This window comes from Vulpes lagopus, chromosome 10 (genome assembly GCF_018345385.1).
Source record: "Vulpes lagopus strain Blue_001 chromosome 10, ASM1834538v1, whole genome shotgun sequence".
In the NCBI taxonomy this organism is placed as follows: Eukaryota; Metazoa; Chordata; class Mammalia; order Carnivora; family Canidae; genus Vulpes; species Vulpes lagopus.
This window is the reverse complement of record NC_054833.1, coordinates 55,525,211-55,543,044: the sequence shown is the minus strand read 5'-3', so window position 1 is coordinate 55,543,044 and position 17,834 is coordinate 55,525,211. Positions and strand designations below refer to the sequence as shown.

Genomic DNA, 17,834 nt, shown 5'->3' with positions numbered 1-17,834 from the left:
AATGGGTTTGGGGTGTGGATTCAACTGGATGTGGTACTTGAGGAAAGAGATATTAAGGCTGAGCCCTCAGTTTGTGGCTTCAGTAAGTGGGTGGGCAGTAGCTCCACACCCGGTGGCCCAGAATATTCACACGTACTTTCTGAACTCTATCTCACTGTCCCTCTGTCATTTCTGAGCTCCTCAGAGCAGCCTCCCTCCAGAAGGCACACAGAGAGCCCCCCCGGTGGAACCAAAGATTTCCATGATCCTGTGTTGGTGTCTTCCTGGGTCAAGGAGGTCACTGAGTGGCTCTGGGTGTTACTGAAGTGCCCTCTCACCTACAAGTCGTGCACTGTGGCTATTACCTGACTGGACAGAGAGGAAAATAAGAAATATAGTTGAAGAGATGAAACTGGTTTTTTGGAGGATCCTTGGAGTGTTGGGGAAATAAAGCTGAAAGAGTGCAACAAAAGACCCCTCTATATCAACATGATTTCAATATTGGGCAAGTATTATCAGTGATAATAACATGGATGTGAGCTAAAGTGACTACAAAATTTGGAGAGAATTTCACACAAATTATTCAGAAAGTAGAAGAGAGGAAAATGAAAACTTCTCTGTGTGGAAGACAAGAGAGTGTACCTTGTGATGGCCTCATTATACCCACGAGAGATGGACCTCTGAGCTGACTCCAGAGGAAGTTTTTAGTTTCAAGGGTCAGAAGGCCCAAGGCTTTGCTTGGTAAGATCAAAGGGTTAAACCATTTGTATCAAGTCTGCTGTGTCCTCAAGGTGGACACTCTGAAGAGCAGAGGACACATATGCAGGAACCTTCTTCCTCAAAGAAAACTCATCATCTTACCCTTATAGTTTGCCAAGTAATTTTTTCCAAAGACCTTTCTATAGTCCACCTCAAATAAATAATGTGTGAGAATTCCATCGTGTAATGAGAATAAAGTCAGGATAATACATTACAGGCATTTGTGATTTTTCCCAGTCCCTCCCATATTCCCCCGAGTCCTAACTCCTGTGTCTCTTGCCAAGAGGGTGGCTGAGTGTGCCACCGCCATGCCCGGGCTCTCATAACACATGATCAGTGGCCCAGAAGAGTGAGGGTCACCCGGAAGAGCAAGAACGCATACCAAGACTCAAAGGGCTGTCTTTAATGGCTAGAAGGAAGAAGCAATAGAAATCAAAGGAATAGGAAAGAAAAGTGAGACCAAAAACCACAAAGGATGGAGTTCAGAGAGAATTTTTAGTGATAATTTTGGGACTGGGCTTTGAGTCCCCTGTAGCCTTGAGACTTGGAGAGAGGGAGCTGGGGCCTGGGGGGAGAAGTGTTATTATGGGTTATGTGTTGAATTCCATTCAGTATTCTTCAAGTTAGGCAAACAAAAGATTCACATGACATTTGAAGATTTATTCATTTTAGAGAGAGAGAGAGTGAGCGAGCAGGAGGAGGGGCAGAGGGAGAGGGAGAACCTCAAGTATACTCTCTGCTAAGTTTGCAGCTGGATGCAGGGCTTGATGCAGGGCTCACTCTCAGGACTCTGAGGTCATGACCTGAGTTGAGATAAGAAGTCAGATGCCCAATTGACTAAGCGACTCAGGTGCCCCTCAAACGATATTTAAATGGCCTTTGATGGCTGAACTAATTTTTGAATGTGGAGTGGGAAGCCCTGTAGGGCCTGGGTTGGGTTACCCCTTACTGAAGACTCAGAGGAATGTTGACCTTGAGGGTGATATGAAATCAGCGAAAATCATCCAAAACTTCTTTGCTGAGCACCAACTGTAGTTGTAGCATGGAGGAAGGAACAAAATAGTATAAGATATGGCCAAGCTTCTGAGGCTCTTATATTTGGATAAATGAAAGTTTTCTATAAACAGTTAAGTAATAACATACCACCAAAAGGGATGCCAAAAGACTAGGAGGGCTGCTGAGTTGGTAGGAGGAACCACTAGTGGTATATTGGGCCCTTTCCTAGAACTGAGTATCTATTTTTCCTTAATCTATTTTTTAAGCTTGCCTCCCCCATATTGCAATAATTTTCTTAAACTTTAAGAGTTTGCAATTCCAACTATATATATCAAACAAAACCACCATTTTTAGGGAAAAAAATGGGGGGAAAAGTACTCAGGCTTTAGTAGTAATTTTTCTGATAGATGGTTCTGTATGTAATCTTTTTTCCCCACTTTTGTGAATTTGCCATTTTTTCTAAAACGAACACTTATTGCATTTAAATTAATATTTTAAGCCCTTATTTTAGAACTGTAAATGTAATAATGATCAAATATGTGCCTATGACTACAATTAGGTACTAGGCAAGAGACAAGCATGATTTAATCTTCTCTTAGAGCTTAGACCTGAGGAAGAAGAGACTAAAAATTCTATATGGGGAACAAAATCTAGAGCTTATTCAAATTCTTTCCCCAAATATACCAAGAAGTCTCTTTCCTTTTTTTTTTTATTTGAAAAAAAATTTTTTTAAGGAGTCTCTTTCCAATGGTCCAGTCTTTGTGCAGACATCACTGCCATTTGCCTAATCATCTGACTTACATCTCAGCAGTGTTAACCTTGGAAAGAGGATTGTATTGGTACTCAAGATATTTGTTTCTGGAATCAGCTCTACAGTTGACTTTCTGTCAAATATGGTCAAGTTATTTAACCAGTTTTACCCTTGATTTCTTCACCTTAAAAATAAGGGATTTACATGCATTGCTGGTGGGTTTGTAAAATGGTACCAATGGTGGGAAACAGGTTGGCAGTTCCTCAAAAAGTTAAATATAGAATTATTCTATAATCCAACAATTTTACTGTTAGGTATAGACTGAAGGAATAAAAAATGGACTCAGATATTTTTTTTTAAAAATTTATTTATTTATTTATTTATTTATTTATTTATTTATGACAGACATAGAGAGAGAGAGAGGCAGAGACACAGGAGGAGGGAGAAGCAGGCTCCATGCTGGGAGCCTGACGCGGGACTTGATCCCGGGACTCCAGAATCGCGCCCTGGGCCAAAGGCAGGCGCTAAACCGCTGAGCCACCCAGGGATTCCCCATGGACTCAGATATTTTTAAGCCAATATTCATAGCATTTTTGACAGCATTGAAAAGTGGAAACAACCCATCAACAGAGGAACAGATAAACCAAACATGGTAGACACATAGAAAATGTTCTAAGCTCAATTTCCTACACCAACAAGCAGTGCTCAGACACCAGCGGGGTGTCCAATTTAACTCACTTCTGATATTGTCTATGGGGAGAGAACATCAGACTGCACAAGTAAGGGGCTCAGTCCCAGCTTCCCAACAAACACACACTTAAGAGGCCAACAGCCAGTCAGCTTAGCTGTGCTTTTGACCTACTGGCTGTGAACCAGAGGTTCCCGCGGCCTGTCCTTGGGTTGGATTAATTTGCTAGACTGGCTCACTAAACTCAGGAAACCCTTTTACTCACTGAATTATTGGCTTATTATAAAAGGACAGAACTCAGGATCAGTGGGAATGGTGGGGGAGGGCACGGAGCTATACCATCTCGGGACATGGCTATCGCCCTGATCCCCACAGTGTCACCCTGGATGCTCTATGAACCTGTCCTCTTTGGTTATTGATGGATACTTCATACTTCATTACGTAGGCATGGTTGATGTAACCATTGGCCGCAGGTGGGCATTTTTACCTACAGGTCCTACAGACCCTCTCTCCCTGACATCAGGGGGTGGGACTGCAATTTCCAACCCCAAATCTCCTGGTTGGTTGCCCTGGCAACTAGTTCTCATCCTCAGGTGACCAAGGGGCTTACCCAAAAGCCACTCACTAACATAACAAAAGACACCTTGACTGTTCTGACAGTTCGGGAAATTCTGAGGGTTTAGAAGCTCTCATGCCTGAAAGGGAAATGAAGACCAAATATATGTTTGTTTCTTACTATAACCACAATACTGGGGCACCTGGCTGGCTCAATTGGTGGAGCGTGTGACTCTCAATCTTGGGGTCATGAGTTCAAGCTCCACATTGAGTGTGGAGCCCAACTAAAAACAAAAAAAATCACGATAGACGGTATACAGTGGAGTATGCTTCAGCCAGCAAAGGGAATGAAGCTCTGATGCATGGTACCATGTGGATGGACTCTGGAAACATCATGTGAAGTGAAATAAGCCAGATGCAAAAGGCAAATAGGTGACTGCAGACAGTTGAGGTGCCTGGAACAGGCTGGAGGTTACAAGGTGGTGGGGGTATAAGGAGTACAGAGTTTCTGTTGGGGTATTAAAAATTTTTGGAAATAGCTGGTAGTGATGGTTGTACAACCCTGTGAATGTAATTAATGCCACTGCATTGTACACATAAAATTGTTTTATCTTATATTTGACTACAGTGAAACATGAGAGATTTTTTAAAAAGATTTTATTTATTTATTCATGAGAGACACAGAGAGAGGCAGACACAGGCAGCGGGAGAAGCAGGCTCCTTGCAGGGAAGCCATTGTGGGACTCAATCCCAGGATCCCAGGATCATGACCTGAGCTGAAGGCAGATGCTCAACCACTGAGCCACATGGGTGCTCCCCAAAATGATTTTTAATGAGAGATTAGATTAATTAAAGATTTTTAATGAGATATTTCTTTTTTAAATTGTGTGTGTGTGTGTGTGTGTGTGTGTGAGAGAGAGAGAGAGAGAGAGAGAGAGATCATAAGCAGGGGAGGGGCAGCAGGAGAGGGAGAAGCCGACTCACACTACCTGTGGCTCAATCCCAGGACCCCGGGGTTGTGACCTGAGCTGAAGTAAAAAACTTAACACACTGAGCCAGGTGCCCCCAATGAGATATTTCTTTTTTTTTTTTTTCCAATGAGATATTTTTAAAACATCTCTGAACTCTGATGTCCTAGAGTTCCATGGCCAAAGGCTGATGAAAGAAGAGTGGACTGATGTGGGGTCATTAAGATGTGTTGGAATGAGTCCCCTGAAACTCCGTGAGGACAGTGGAACCCAAATATGGCAAGTGGGAAATCCAGCTGGCCAAATCCTGTGGGAGACAGGTCTTGTTTGGCCTTTGCAATTTACCAGCATAGCACTTACTATTTTAAATAATTAGTTGTTAAAATGTAAAAGCTGGGGGTATTGCAACGAAAAATTCTGATGTCTGCTTTCTCTAGAAATGCTAGGAGATCCAGGATAACCCGTCTGTCCTGTCAGTCAGGCTGGAGGCGGGAAGAGCTCTTAGCTAGCTGTGGGCAGCACACCTCCCAACGTCCCAGGGTGCTCACCTGCTCACCTGCTCATTCTAACTGGCTGCACCAATCTTCTCACCTGGTTACTTCCCTGTCCAGTGGCACATGAATGTGCAAATCCTAGAGCATCAATCAGCCATCAGGTGAATTGTTTTGAGAGCCCTATGCTTGGGGTGTCGATTTTTTAAAAGCAAAGTGTCAGAGACATTTATTTTTCTTTTAGTTCCTTTCCTATCACATCTACAACATGGAAGTGACTGTTCTGGGCAACCACACAGGATTTCAGGTTTCTGTAACTGACGCAAATATATGTGAATAATTTTGTGAGCATAGAGTTCTAAAGAATACTTAAAATAAAGAGATTACTCATGCATGCAGTCTCTGAAGTTTGATGACTGCTTCCGCAAATACTCAAACATTTTATAACAACTTTTAAAAGCCTCTACTTTTGTTGGGCTTATTTTCTATTTGAAAAAAGCCATAAGTTTTACATAAAGGCTGGAAGGAAATTTAAACAATACACAGAGGTGCGTAAAAAGTCCCTTCCTGTTTTACCTCCCTAGGGGAAACCACAGGTGTGGGGGGTTTGCTTCTCAGACCTGTTTTTTTTAAAAATATTTTATTTTATTTTTTTGAAGATTTTATTTATTTATTCATGACAGACAGAGAGAGAGAGAGAGGGGCAGAGAGAGAAGCAGGCTCCATGCAGGGAGCCTGACGTGGGACTCGATCCTGGGTCTCCAGGATCACACCTGGGGCCGAAGGTGGCGCTAAACCGCTGGGCCACTGGGGCTGCCCCTCAGACCTGTTTTTGTTTATATGTTTGTTTTTGTCTTTGCACACGTAGTTATGTAGAAATTTGCATGTGCATTTATATGAATGTGGAAACCTAGAACATATGTCTTTTTTTTCCACAGAAAAAAGGAATTATACCCTAGTTACTGTTTTGCAACTTGCTTTTTAAATTTGACAATATATTGTGGGTTATTTTTCCATATCCACAGAAAGAGATATACTTCATCTGTGTGATGACTATGAAGCATCAGAGCATAGATGTGTTGTTTATGTAAACATACTTATTTTGACAGAGATGTAGGTCATCTCCGATTTCTACTAATAAAAATTCATGGCACTGTGAGCATCCTTCAGCCAAAATCTGGCAACATGGAAAAAGTAATTTTGAGGAGCATATTCTTAGAAATGTGAGTACTTAGGGCATATATGTTTCAAAAATTCTGATCAGTATTGTAAAATGCATTTTAAAATGTATGTTCCTGCTCTTGCCAACACTGAACATGACCCGTTTGTCTTTTGCTAGGGTGATAAATGAATGATGGAGGCTCATTTTGCTCAATTTGCATTTTCCTTCCTATTAAGGGAGATGGCACAGCTTTGGTTATTTTCTTGGGCATTTGTATTTCCTGTTCTGGGAATTATTTGTTTATATTTTTGGTTGCTTAATTCTCATGCGAGCTATGTACATGAATCTATATACTCAGAGTTGTTTCAACGCCCAGCCCCTGGCCTGGAGAGCATGCTGGCTCCTGCTCCTTGCCAGTCTGTCTCCTTCCTCCTGTTGTGGCTTGTACATGTCTGAGTCAGCCGTGGACAAGTGACTTCTGCTCTTTTCCCAGAGCAACTAGCTGGGCGTAGTGCATAATGTCAGAGGAAAGAAAAGAAACAACTTTGGTTTCTCACTGGCCTTTAGAAGATTAATAATCGAAGCCTGTGAAATGTGCAAGGAAGCAAGTACAACAAAAATCATGAAAACCACTTGCCTCTGATCAGTGCTTTGCAGCTGACATTCTTTGATAAATAAGACATGTAAATAAATAATGGAAATATTGGGTAAAAAATGTAAGTACAATATATTGTAATAGGGATTTGGGGGAAATAGAAATATGTTGGGGTTGAGGGGACTGGCACATGGGACAGGGAGGATCCCCAGGAGGACAGTGGAGATGGGAAGAATTTTTGTGGTGGGAGAAAACCCTGTCAACAGAACAAAAGGGAGAGGCTCTGTGTGGGAAAGATCACTTCCCTTGGAATTGGGCATGGCCTTTGGGATGTTGGAGACATGGTTGCAGCAGGAAGAATCCCATATCAGCTGGCTTTCCCTCGAGCATTGAACTGCTGCTAACTCAGTCTTGAGGTTGCATTAAAATTGTTTCATCAGCCACGTCTCATGGCTGGTTCATGTGAGGCTCATGTGAGTTGAGGTGACCTTCTGTGCTTCTGCAGGAACCTTGCCTGTGAGCGCAGGAGGAAGAGGCCACATCGGAGCCTCTGTCTGTGACCTTCAGTCCCAGCATGTCCACGAACTTACCAAGTCTTCATTCATCCCTATGACCTTCTGAAGCAGGATTGCCCACCCCAGGCATCAGGACTGGGCGGCGTGCTCGGGAGGCTGAGATGAGCACATCCAGTTCCCAGCCCAAGCTCAGCTGCCGGCAGCGTCCCCGTGTTGGTGGTGCATCCCGACCTAAGTCAGCTGCGGGGCCTGCAGGTCTTTGCTCTGCACTGAGCTGCCCGTGCTGGGGGCGGGGATGGGGAGCTGGGAGCCACTGATGGGCCAGCCAGGCCTGGGGCAGCTCCCAAGGAGGTGGTGCTCCTCATTCCCACTGGGGGCAGCCTTCCTGGTCATCACACACATTTCTCTGTATCTGTTCACAGATAGTGAGTGCGCTTCAGAAGAAAAGGGAAGTTTCACTGAAGCCTAAAATACTGATTTCTTGTTAATTAGATGGCTTATGTGACTGTCCAGCATATGAGAAACGTGGTGTGGCTCTGACAGAGGCATTATAGTCTAACATAAACACCAGCTACTTCTTTGAAGGTAATTTTGTTCCAATTGTTTGGTTCTGTATTGTCCTGTTTTTTTTTTAATAAATTTATTTTTTATTGGTGTTCAATTTGCCAACAAATAGAACAACACCCAGTGCTCATCCCGTCAAGTGCCCACCTCAGTGCCTGCCACCCAGTCACCCCCACCCCCCACCCACCTCCCTTTATACCACCCCTAGTTCGTTTCCCGGAGTTAGGAGTCTTTCATGTTCCATCTCCCTTTCTGATATTTCTCACTTATTTTTTCTCCTTTCCCCTTTATTCCCTTTCACTATTTTTTATATTCCCCAAATGAATGAGACCATATAATATTGTCTTGTTTTAATGCTTGTTATAAATCATAAATGTAACCATAATAAACTAATAAAATTTTCAACTCGCTGAATGTCTATGTTAACAAAATTTGTATTTTCCCCACATCAGATAAATCTGATACTTTATAAAACACCAGGGAAACCAGGCGGCTTCAAGGTTAAGGAAGTCGCCGCGGATGACTCCGTGTAACAGTCGGGAGGTCAGCCTCCTGGTGGCCCTGGAGCCCTGGTGGCCCGATTGTCCCCTTAGGTGACATTAGGAGGATTGATGTGATGATGGCAGCGTGGAACCACCCCTGTGAATTCAGGGTACGTGCATGTGTGCTGACCCCAGAGACTCAAGGCTGCCACCCACCAAGTTAGACACACTCATGGTGCCACCTGCCACCTCTTGTCTGTCTGTCCTTCCTTCCTGTGCCAGCGTAAGGTTGGCCCCAGAACGTCCACTTCTTCAATGTGGACAGGAGGACAACATGGGTACCTTTGTCACCGTGTCGTAGGAGAGGAGAAATGAGGGAGTGCACTGAAGGCCCCACAGTTGTGCCCAGCCCAGCGGGTGTCCACCATTAATTCTCTCTCTCTGAAGCACTAAGGTCCAGCTTCTCTGAGGTCCCCCTGAGCGTGAGCAGGCTCTCTAAGATTTTTCCAGCCGGAGGAAGCACAAGCCTCCAGGATTATGCAAAAAACTTACTGATTAGGGGTGCCTGGGGGCTCCGTCCAACCACATCTGTCTTGGGTTCAGATCATGTTCTCAGGGTCGTGAGATGGAGTTCTGCGTCGTCTATCTCCCTGCTCAATGAAGTGTCTGCTTCTCCCTGCCCTCCCACTACGCATGTGTTCTCTTTCTTTTTCTTTCTTTCTTTCTTTCTTTCTTTCTTTCTTTCTTTCTTTCTTTCTTTCTTTCTTTTTGTATATTTTTTTTATTGGAGTTCAATTTACCAATCTCTTTTTCAAATAAATAAATAAAATCCTTTTTAAAAAGTTACTAATTTCTAAATGCTGTCACTGACAGGTGCCGGGTAGCAATAACAATTTCAATCATTTAATCAGAATTACGATTTTAATGAAATAAACACAGTCTAGCACTTATTATGTGGCCACATTACAAGAACTTTACACAGATGCCTCTTCAGTCCCCGAGGAGGAGAGTGCTGGTACCATCACCCCATTTTTCCTCGAGGAAGCAGCACTGTTCACACAGCTAAGCGGCAGTGAATGTTTGAAGCCAGGACATTTGGATCCAGAATTCATGCTCTTAGCTGCTTTGCTTTACTGATCATTTTATAAAAATTGCATATAATCTTGAGCACCTATTCGCTTTAAAGGTTAGATAGTCTTGAGTCTGGGAAACCCTGGACAAATTAGTGAGGAGCTGTGAGAAGAAAGACCAACGGGGCTAAGATGTGACCATATTCTGTGATACTAAAGACAGAATGCAAGCAAGGGGGCTGTTTTCAAAATGAAATCAGTGGATGGAGCTCCATGAGAAAAGCCGGGCAGACCTGCTGGTCAGTGGTGTAGGGCCAGCGACCTTGGGGAACCATCACAGCGAGATGCATGCACACGCCTGATCAAGGATAGAAGGACATTTAGAAAACAAGATTTGGACAAATGGATGAAGTTATGAAGTTTCAAAGATGAACAAGTAAGTGAGAGTAAAAGTACGGAAAGGTCATAGAGCTGACTATTGCCGTGAGGATGTTGGCCGCACCACACTCTGGTTTTCAAGTGATAGGCTCACGGCCCCAGATGATGACATCTTGGTGGGTTGACTATTTGGAGCTGAAGGGGCATGAGCAAGTGGTGGCAGTGGGAGGGATGCCTGTCATCCTGGCGTCCTCTTGGATTTCTCCCTTGTCCTTCCCTCCTGGAAGCACCCATCTTTACTCCTGGCCTTGAACCCCTAGCCACTGGCAGTCCCTCGGTGGCCAGCAGCCCCTGAATGCAGGCAGCTTCCTAGTTGACCACTGCAGGCCCTGCCCCCCCCATCCTCACCCTGGTCACCATGCTTTGGGGAAAAGGTGAGTGAGGCAGCTCATCTAGGAGGGACAGGGCACCCAGGACCTGAGGACAGATGCTTCTGCCTCCACGGGGCAAGGTAGGTGAGCGCCTCCCACACGCCATCCATCCTGCTGGGAGCCTTGGTGGTCTTGTGTTTAGGCTCTCGATTTATGCTCTCATTTGTCATTTTATTCAGTAAACACTTACTAAGGGCCTAATTTGTGAGAATTGGTTAAGTATTGAGGACACAGCAAAGAAGATAAGATGTACCCCCTGTCTTTCCAAAGGTTGTCGGGTAAGTCTAAGGACTGGCTGTTTTCCATCCCTGAAAACAAACACAGTGAACAAAGCCCAGAGAGGCTCAGGGACCAGTGCTCCCAGACCTGCAAGGTGGGGACAAGTGTATTTGTCTGTCTTCAGCACTCGCTCCTCTGCCCACTGCCACTCCCTGAAGATTTGTGTCAGGAGGGCTTTGGGGTTCCAAGTGACAGAAAATGAAATCCAACTATCTCATACTAAAGAAGGAATTTTGGCATTTGGACTGAAGCCAAGCACTGGGTGGGGAAGAGAAGGTGCTGGCGTCAGGGCCACCCTAGCCCCAGGGATCCCACAGGGTTGAGAGTCTCCCACGCACTCCTGCTCTCACCCTTGTTCTAGTGTCTCTGCATTTTGGATTTACTTTTTCCGTGTCAGATAGATCTTCTCCCTGTACTGGCGAGTGCAGTTACTGGCCTAACAGCTCACAACAAAGGACAGAAGGCACTTTGCTGTGACCTGTAGTTAGAACCATTCTGGGGAACACGGGTTTACTCACTGTGGGTCATGGGCACACCTCTCGGTCCATCAGTGAGGCCAGAGGTATGAGGAATTCTGACCAGTGCTGCCTGTGTCACTTACCTGCTCCTGTAGCCACGGATGATGGCTTATTATCGAAAGAAGGGGAGGCGGTAGGAATGTGGCTGCTGATGAGCATGGACAATCCAACACTCAGCAAGCACCTGCCAATGTCAGCCCAGGAACAGATTCTAGGAAGGGTCTAGCACATCACTGTAGCATCAGTTCTAACGATGCTGCATGCTAACATTCAAATGCTATGTTGATCAGGTTTGCTGTACTAGGATGGTCTCTAAAAAAATTAATCAGGAAGCCTGTCCTGTTTTATTCTTCTCTAAATAACATTTGAGATATATGTTCCTTGATGTCTAAAAGAATTTACCCATAAAAACACTGGGAAGTAGGTTTTGGAAGAGGATGCTAATATTTATTTGGAATTCTTTCCTGGTGAGGTGTCTGGCTGGCTCAGTTGGGAGAACATGCAACTCTCAATCTTGGGGTTGTAAGATCAAGCCCTACTCTGGGCACAGAGATTACTTAAAAATAAATGAAAATTTAAAAATAAAATTCTTAGAGTGCCTTGGCTAAGCATCTGATTCTTGATTTCTGCTCAGGTTATGATCTTGGTGTACTGAGATCGAGCCCTGCACTGAGGAGTCTGCTTGAGATTCTCTCTCCCTCTCCCACGCCTCAAATAAAATTTTTTAAAAATTAAAAAAAAAATTCTTTCCTAGGTATTGGGTGTATTTAAATTTGCATAATTACTAGTATATGGTAGGTGCTCAAAATATGTTAGCTTCCTTTGCAACACGAAAACAGAGGAGACTATGCTGAAGATAACTGAGAAAGGGTTTAACTTTAAGATGATTACTGGGAGAGCAGTGTTGAGAAAGTATTAGAGGACCCTTTGGGATTGAGCTCCAAAAATTGGAGATGAAGAGCCAATGTGTTTTTTTTTTTTATTTTTTAAAAGATTTTATTTATTTATTTATTTATTTATTTATTTATTTATTTATTTATTTATTTAGGAGGGAGAGTGCCTGTGTGGAAGCAGGGGTGGGGAGACTGAGGGGGAGGGAGCCACATGCAGCCACATGCAGGGCTGAATCCTAGAACTCCAAGATTTCAGCCTGAGCCAAAATCAACAGTTGCATGCTTAACCTCCTGAGGCACCCAGGGACTCGGTTGGTTTTTCTTTTTTAAAGATTTTATTGATTGGGATGCATGGGTGGCTCAAGATTCAAAGATAAAACCTTTTAAGAAAAAGATCTTATTGATTTATTTGAGAGAGAGAGAGAGAGAGAGAGAGAGAGCACACAAGGGGAGGGACAAAGGGAAAGGAAAAAGCTGACTCCCTGCTGAGCAGGGAGCCCCACATGAGCTTGATCCCAGGACCCAGGATCACAACCTGAGCCCAAGGCAGACGCTTCACCGACTGAGCCACCAAAGTGCCCGTTTTCTTTTTAAGATTTAATGTTGCGGCGCCGCGTCCGGGCGGGCTCTTGGAATCTGGCCCCCGGAGTGGCGCGTCGCGATCCTCGGCTTTGCAGAGGCTTGAAGCCATGGCATGGTCAGATCTGGAACAGTTGTGCTCTTACATCAATGAGAAGATTGGCAACATCAAGAGAATGTTGTCCCTGAGAAACTGTGGTCAGGAACCTACCTTGAAGACTATGTTAGATAAAATAGGAGATGAGATCATCGTAGTAAATGAACTTCTAAATAAATTGGAATCGGAGATTCAGTATCAAGAGCAAACCAACCATTCACTCAAGGAACTCTGTGAATCTCTTGAAGAGGATTATGAAGATGTGGAACATCTCAAGGAAAACATTCCTCCCCATTTACCTCAAATAACAGTCAGCCAGAACCTAGCTAATGTGTCAGACCTTGACCCTGAAGAACCAGTCAAAGTTGAGGAAACTGCACCCACAAAGAAGCCCCCCAAAGAACAAAGAAGTATTAAAGAAATGCCATTTATAACTTCTGATGAATTTAATGGCCTTCCAGCGCACGTGAAATCCCGCTTAACCTATTGTCAAATATGATGTTGTTAAAGAAATCAACAAGGCAGTAGTTAGTAAATACAAGATTCTACATCAACCAAAAAAGTCTATGAGTTCCGTGGCCAGAAATCTTTATCACAGATTTATTGACGAAGAAACAAAGGATACCAAAGGTCAATATTTCATAGTGGAAGCTGATATAAAAGAGTTCACAGCTTTGAAAGCCGACAAGCGGTTTCATGTGATACTGAATATCTTACGACATTGCCGGAGGCTTTCAGAGATCCGAGGGGGCGGCCTCACCAGATACGTTATAACCTGAAGCCTTATGGTCTGGCCAACTGTAGGGTATAGAGGCCACTCCTGGAGCTGCCTTATATGTAATTTCTTTATATATGATTTCTTTGGCTTTTTTTTTATAGTTTCCTATAAAAATAAAACTTTTTAGTAAATAAAGCAGATATATTTTAAAATTCACTTATCTTTCAGCACCTATTTAACCCCCTACCAGAGGAGCCTCTGTGCTAGGTATATAATGATGAATGAAATGAAAGAGATGATAAAATAACATGTAAGTAGTTTGATAGTTGTCCTGGGAAATGGAGGGGGGGGGGAGTTGGATTGCAAGAATTTAGGATGTTTCTCTCCGCACTTAGAGGGAGTGTCTGGCTATATGTGTTTTAGTCCTTGTTCTCCAGAGATGTAAAACCAATAGGAGATACACACAGAGGGGCATGGGCCCATGGCCCATGGTTCAGATTGGTCCATGTGATCACAGAGGCTGAGAAGTGCCCCAACCTGCCGTCTGCAAGCTGGAGACCCAGGAAAGCCCATGTGTAATTCAGTCCTAGTCTGAAGGCCTGAGAACCAGGGAAGATGAGATGTGACGGCTCCAGCAGTGAAGCAGGAAGAAACAAAGTGAGTTCTTCCCTCCACTTTTGATTGTATTCAGGTCACTCACAAATTGGATGATGCCCGCCTGTACTGGGGACAGCAGTCTGCTGAGTCCAAACACCCTCACAGATGTGTCCAGAAATAAGGTGTAATGTGGCACCCCATGGCCAGTCAGGCAGGTTGACACAGAAAGCTGACCATCACTGTCTGTGCTATCTGCTGGGCAGGTCGATCCTTGTAGCAGAGGGAAAAATCCTGTCCTAGGCCTGGTGGCTTGGTTCCTACTGTCTCTGTGATAACTGTGTGTTATAGGCACAACATAGTGTTATCCTTTCTTCCTAATTTAAATGTAGGTGTGTTTAATATTTCATGTCTTTCTACATATGAAAACAATGGCATTATCCCTTTACTTTGCAGTTTTAAGTCTTGCTTGATTTTTCTCTGTAAAAAAAAACAAAACAAAACACTTTATCTGCTTGAACTATATCTTCCTAAAACTCATAGTGAACAACTGTGGCAATAAATGTGTCTAATTCTTGTAGAATGGGTACCGAGGTGAGCAATTAGTCCCTAATCATTAGCATGTAATTTGTTACATTAATCTGGGCTTACATTGGTAGACTTGTGTTCATCAAAGAGTAATAAAGACAGTTTTCAAGCAAAAAAAAAATTAATTTTGGTCATTTTTAAGGCACAATTATGAATGGCTAGAAAAATAAAATTTAAATAGCTGGTATACACAATACAAGCCCGATGACCTATTTTTAGATTCAACAGACATAAAACCACTTTCTGAAATTATTGTGTTTCCTGTACTTACTGTGGGTGGCCTGGGGTGAATGCTTCATGGGGGGCACAGTTCCCGCTGGCCGGGGGTGTGTGCAGTGATCCCCGTGTTAGCACCATCCAGTCAAACAGCACCAGGAACGTACTTGTCTTAAGACAGTGGGGTCGTCACTTAGTGCAGTGAGGGAGGCTGCATGCCTGCAACATTTCTTTCAGAACTCATCAGAAAGGACCTTTCAGGAGGGATTTCAGCCTGTGTTCAGTCCTACTGAGACCTGGGGTTTTCCCCGGGGTTGGATGGTGTCAGCAAGTTCCAGAACTAAGTGTTGGTCTGGGGCAGAGGGAAACAGAATCTACAGCTTTAGTTGGCTAGGAGACAATGGCACTCATTTTTAGCTAGGATGGAAAACATTTTGGTTATTTTTGTGCTTTGGACATGTTCCTGTTCCTGTCTGTGTTCAGATGAGGTCACAGAGTGGCCTGGTCTGAAGATGTTCTGTGAAATTGTTCATGTTGTACCCCAGGGCCATGTCATGAGTTCAGGCCAGCTCCCAGCCCTACTTTCTTTCTCAGCTCCGTGAGGGGACCTGGATTGTGAAAGGTTAAATACCTCTGAACCGTAAGGAGTTACCATCACAGGTCAGCATCTCAGGCAGGCTGGTTCAGACATGGCATCTGGGCTCCACCCTGGGGTTTGTGCTCTAGTAGGTTGGCGTGGGCCTCAAGAATTTGCATTTCTCACCCATCGCCAAGAGCTGCTGATGCTGCCAAGCCACACTTGGATAACCACTGGAGTCAGTGGGAGGATCAAAGAGGAGGTGTTTACGGGGAAGGAAAGACCTATTGCAGTTAGCGCATTCCCAGGGTAGAAGTCTAGCGCCTTCCATGGAGACAGATCTCTAGTATCTATGGAAATCCTGGTGCCCTCCCAACACGGCTACCCTGTGTGTTTTCCTGGTTCAAGGGACCACTCTCCCTGGGGAAGTTCACAGGAAGAATCTCTCCACTATGATTTGTGCAGATTGTTGACAAGTTTGTAATTAACATGAAAATAAAACGTACATATTTAGGGGGCCTGGGTGGCCAGGTCAGTGAAACATCTGCCTTGGGCTCAGGTCATGATCTCAGGTCCTGGGATTGAGTACTGGGTCGGACTCCCTGCTCGGGGAAGCCTGCTTCTCCTTCTCCCTCTGTCCCTCCTGCTCCTCCATACTCTCTCTTCCTCTCAAATAAATAAATACAAAATCTTAAAAAAAAAAAAAACACCTGTGTTTACTGTCCATTTTCCAGGAAGTTTCTAATAACAAAGAAGCAGATCCATTTCAGGAAAATGGGTTAGAAAACCAGCAATTCAACTGCATTATCTGCAAATTGTCTTTTTTTTGCAAATTAGATATTGTACTACCTGCAAAGTAACTCTTAGAATATGCTTTTTAACTGTTTCACTCTGTCAGTGTTAGGACAGAATTCCTTAGGGACACCTGGTGGCTGGTTGAGCCTCTGCCTTTGGGTCAGGGAGTGATCCTGGGGTCCTGGGAAGAGTCCCACATCGGGCTCCCTGCAGGGAGCCTGCTTCTCCCTCTGCCTGTGTCTCTGCCTCTCTCCATGTCTCTCATGAATAAATAAATGAAATCTTTTTTTAAAAAGACAAAATGCCTTAAAAAATGTAATTGCTCATGTTTTTGAAATACATAAATGTCTACTGAAGAAGTTGACATTTTCTATTTGATTTTGTATATTCTTTTCTAAGACATTTGGTGAAAAGAGGAAGTGGTAAATAGGGTGGAACTGGTTGGTCTCTAATTGTTCTGAAAAAAATGGGTGTAGTTTACTTCCTTCTATATTTAGCCACATGGGGATGAAAGAAAAGAAACGACATGGGCTTTTGTGGCTCAGGTGGTCAGCCTGTCTTACAACTTACATGGATTCTGTTAATTCTTTTGTTGTTGCCGTTGTTTTAAATATTTTATTTTCTGCTCTGCATCACTTGCCATAAGGGAAACACAAATCAAAACCACAATGAGATATCACCTCACACCAGTGAAAATGGTGAAAATTAACAAGACAGGAAACAACAAATGTTGGAGAGGATGTGGAGAAAGGGGAACCCTCTTGCACTGTTGGTGGGAATGTGAACTGGTGCAGTCACTCTGGAAAACTGTGTGGAGGTTCCTCAAAGAGTTAAAAATAGACCTGCCCTACGACCCAGCAATTGCACTGCTGGGGATTTACCCCAAAAATACAGATGCAGTGAAACAGCAGGACACCTGCACCCCAGTCTCTATAGCAGCAATGTCTACAATAGCCAAACTGTGGAGGGAGCCTCAGTGTCCATCGGAAGATGAATGGATAAAGAAGATGTGGTTTATGTATACAATGGAATATTCCTCAGCCATTAGAAACAACAAATACCCACCATTTGCTTCAACGTGGATAGAACTGGAGAGTATTATGCTGAGTGAAACGAAATCTTAAAAAAAAAAACAAAAAAAACTTGCTCTGGTCTAAAACATGTTCTCCTTGCTCTAGGGAAGGGAAGGCTGACTTTACCAAAGATGAGAAAGAATATTTTCCATTCCACTTTCTAGTACATCAAAGATAAGAGAGAAAAACAAACATGGTGAGATGATGCTTTGAAGTGGTGTGAACATCACACCCTGTATGGGTGGTGAGGAGATGGTGCTTGAAAGGAAGACCCCAGGCCCTGCAGGGCTGGGCAGGGCAGGTGGCAGCTGAGAGTGGGGTCTCTGCACTTGGGCTTCCCTGGTCCTCAGGATGGAGCGTTGCAGGAGCCTGTATTCAAGGCTGTGGTGGGGAGGGCAGGAGGTGGTGGGGCGGTGGGCACTGCGATGGCATGGGAAAAACAGCCATGCTTCCTCCTGGGTCTCTCTGCCACGACCACACACAGCACTTCTGACTCTGGCTCTCGGTCACACCAGCTGCCTGT

General features: G+C 44.0%; 1 protein-coding gene across 1 annotated transcript; it reads left to right on the top strand.

Annotated features, from left to right (window-relative positions):
* Positions 1–12,763: 12,763 nt before the first annotated feature.
* Positions 12,764–13,803, top strand: LOC121500423 (spindle and kinetochore-associated protein 1-like). The gene is given in 2 exon segments (XM_041772120.1): positions 12,764–13,245; positions 13,247–13,803. Coding segments are annotated over 2 exon segments (765 nt in total). The 3' UTR covers positions 13,530–13,803.
* The last annotated feature ends 4,031 nt before the right edge of the window (positions 13,804–17,834 follow it).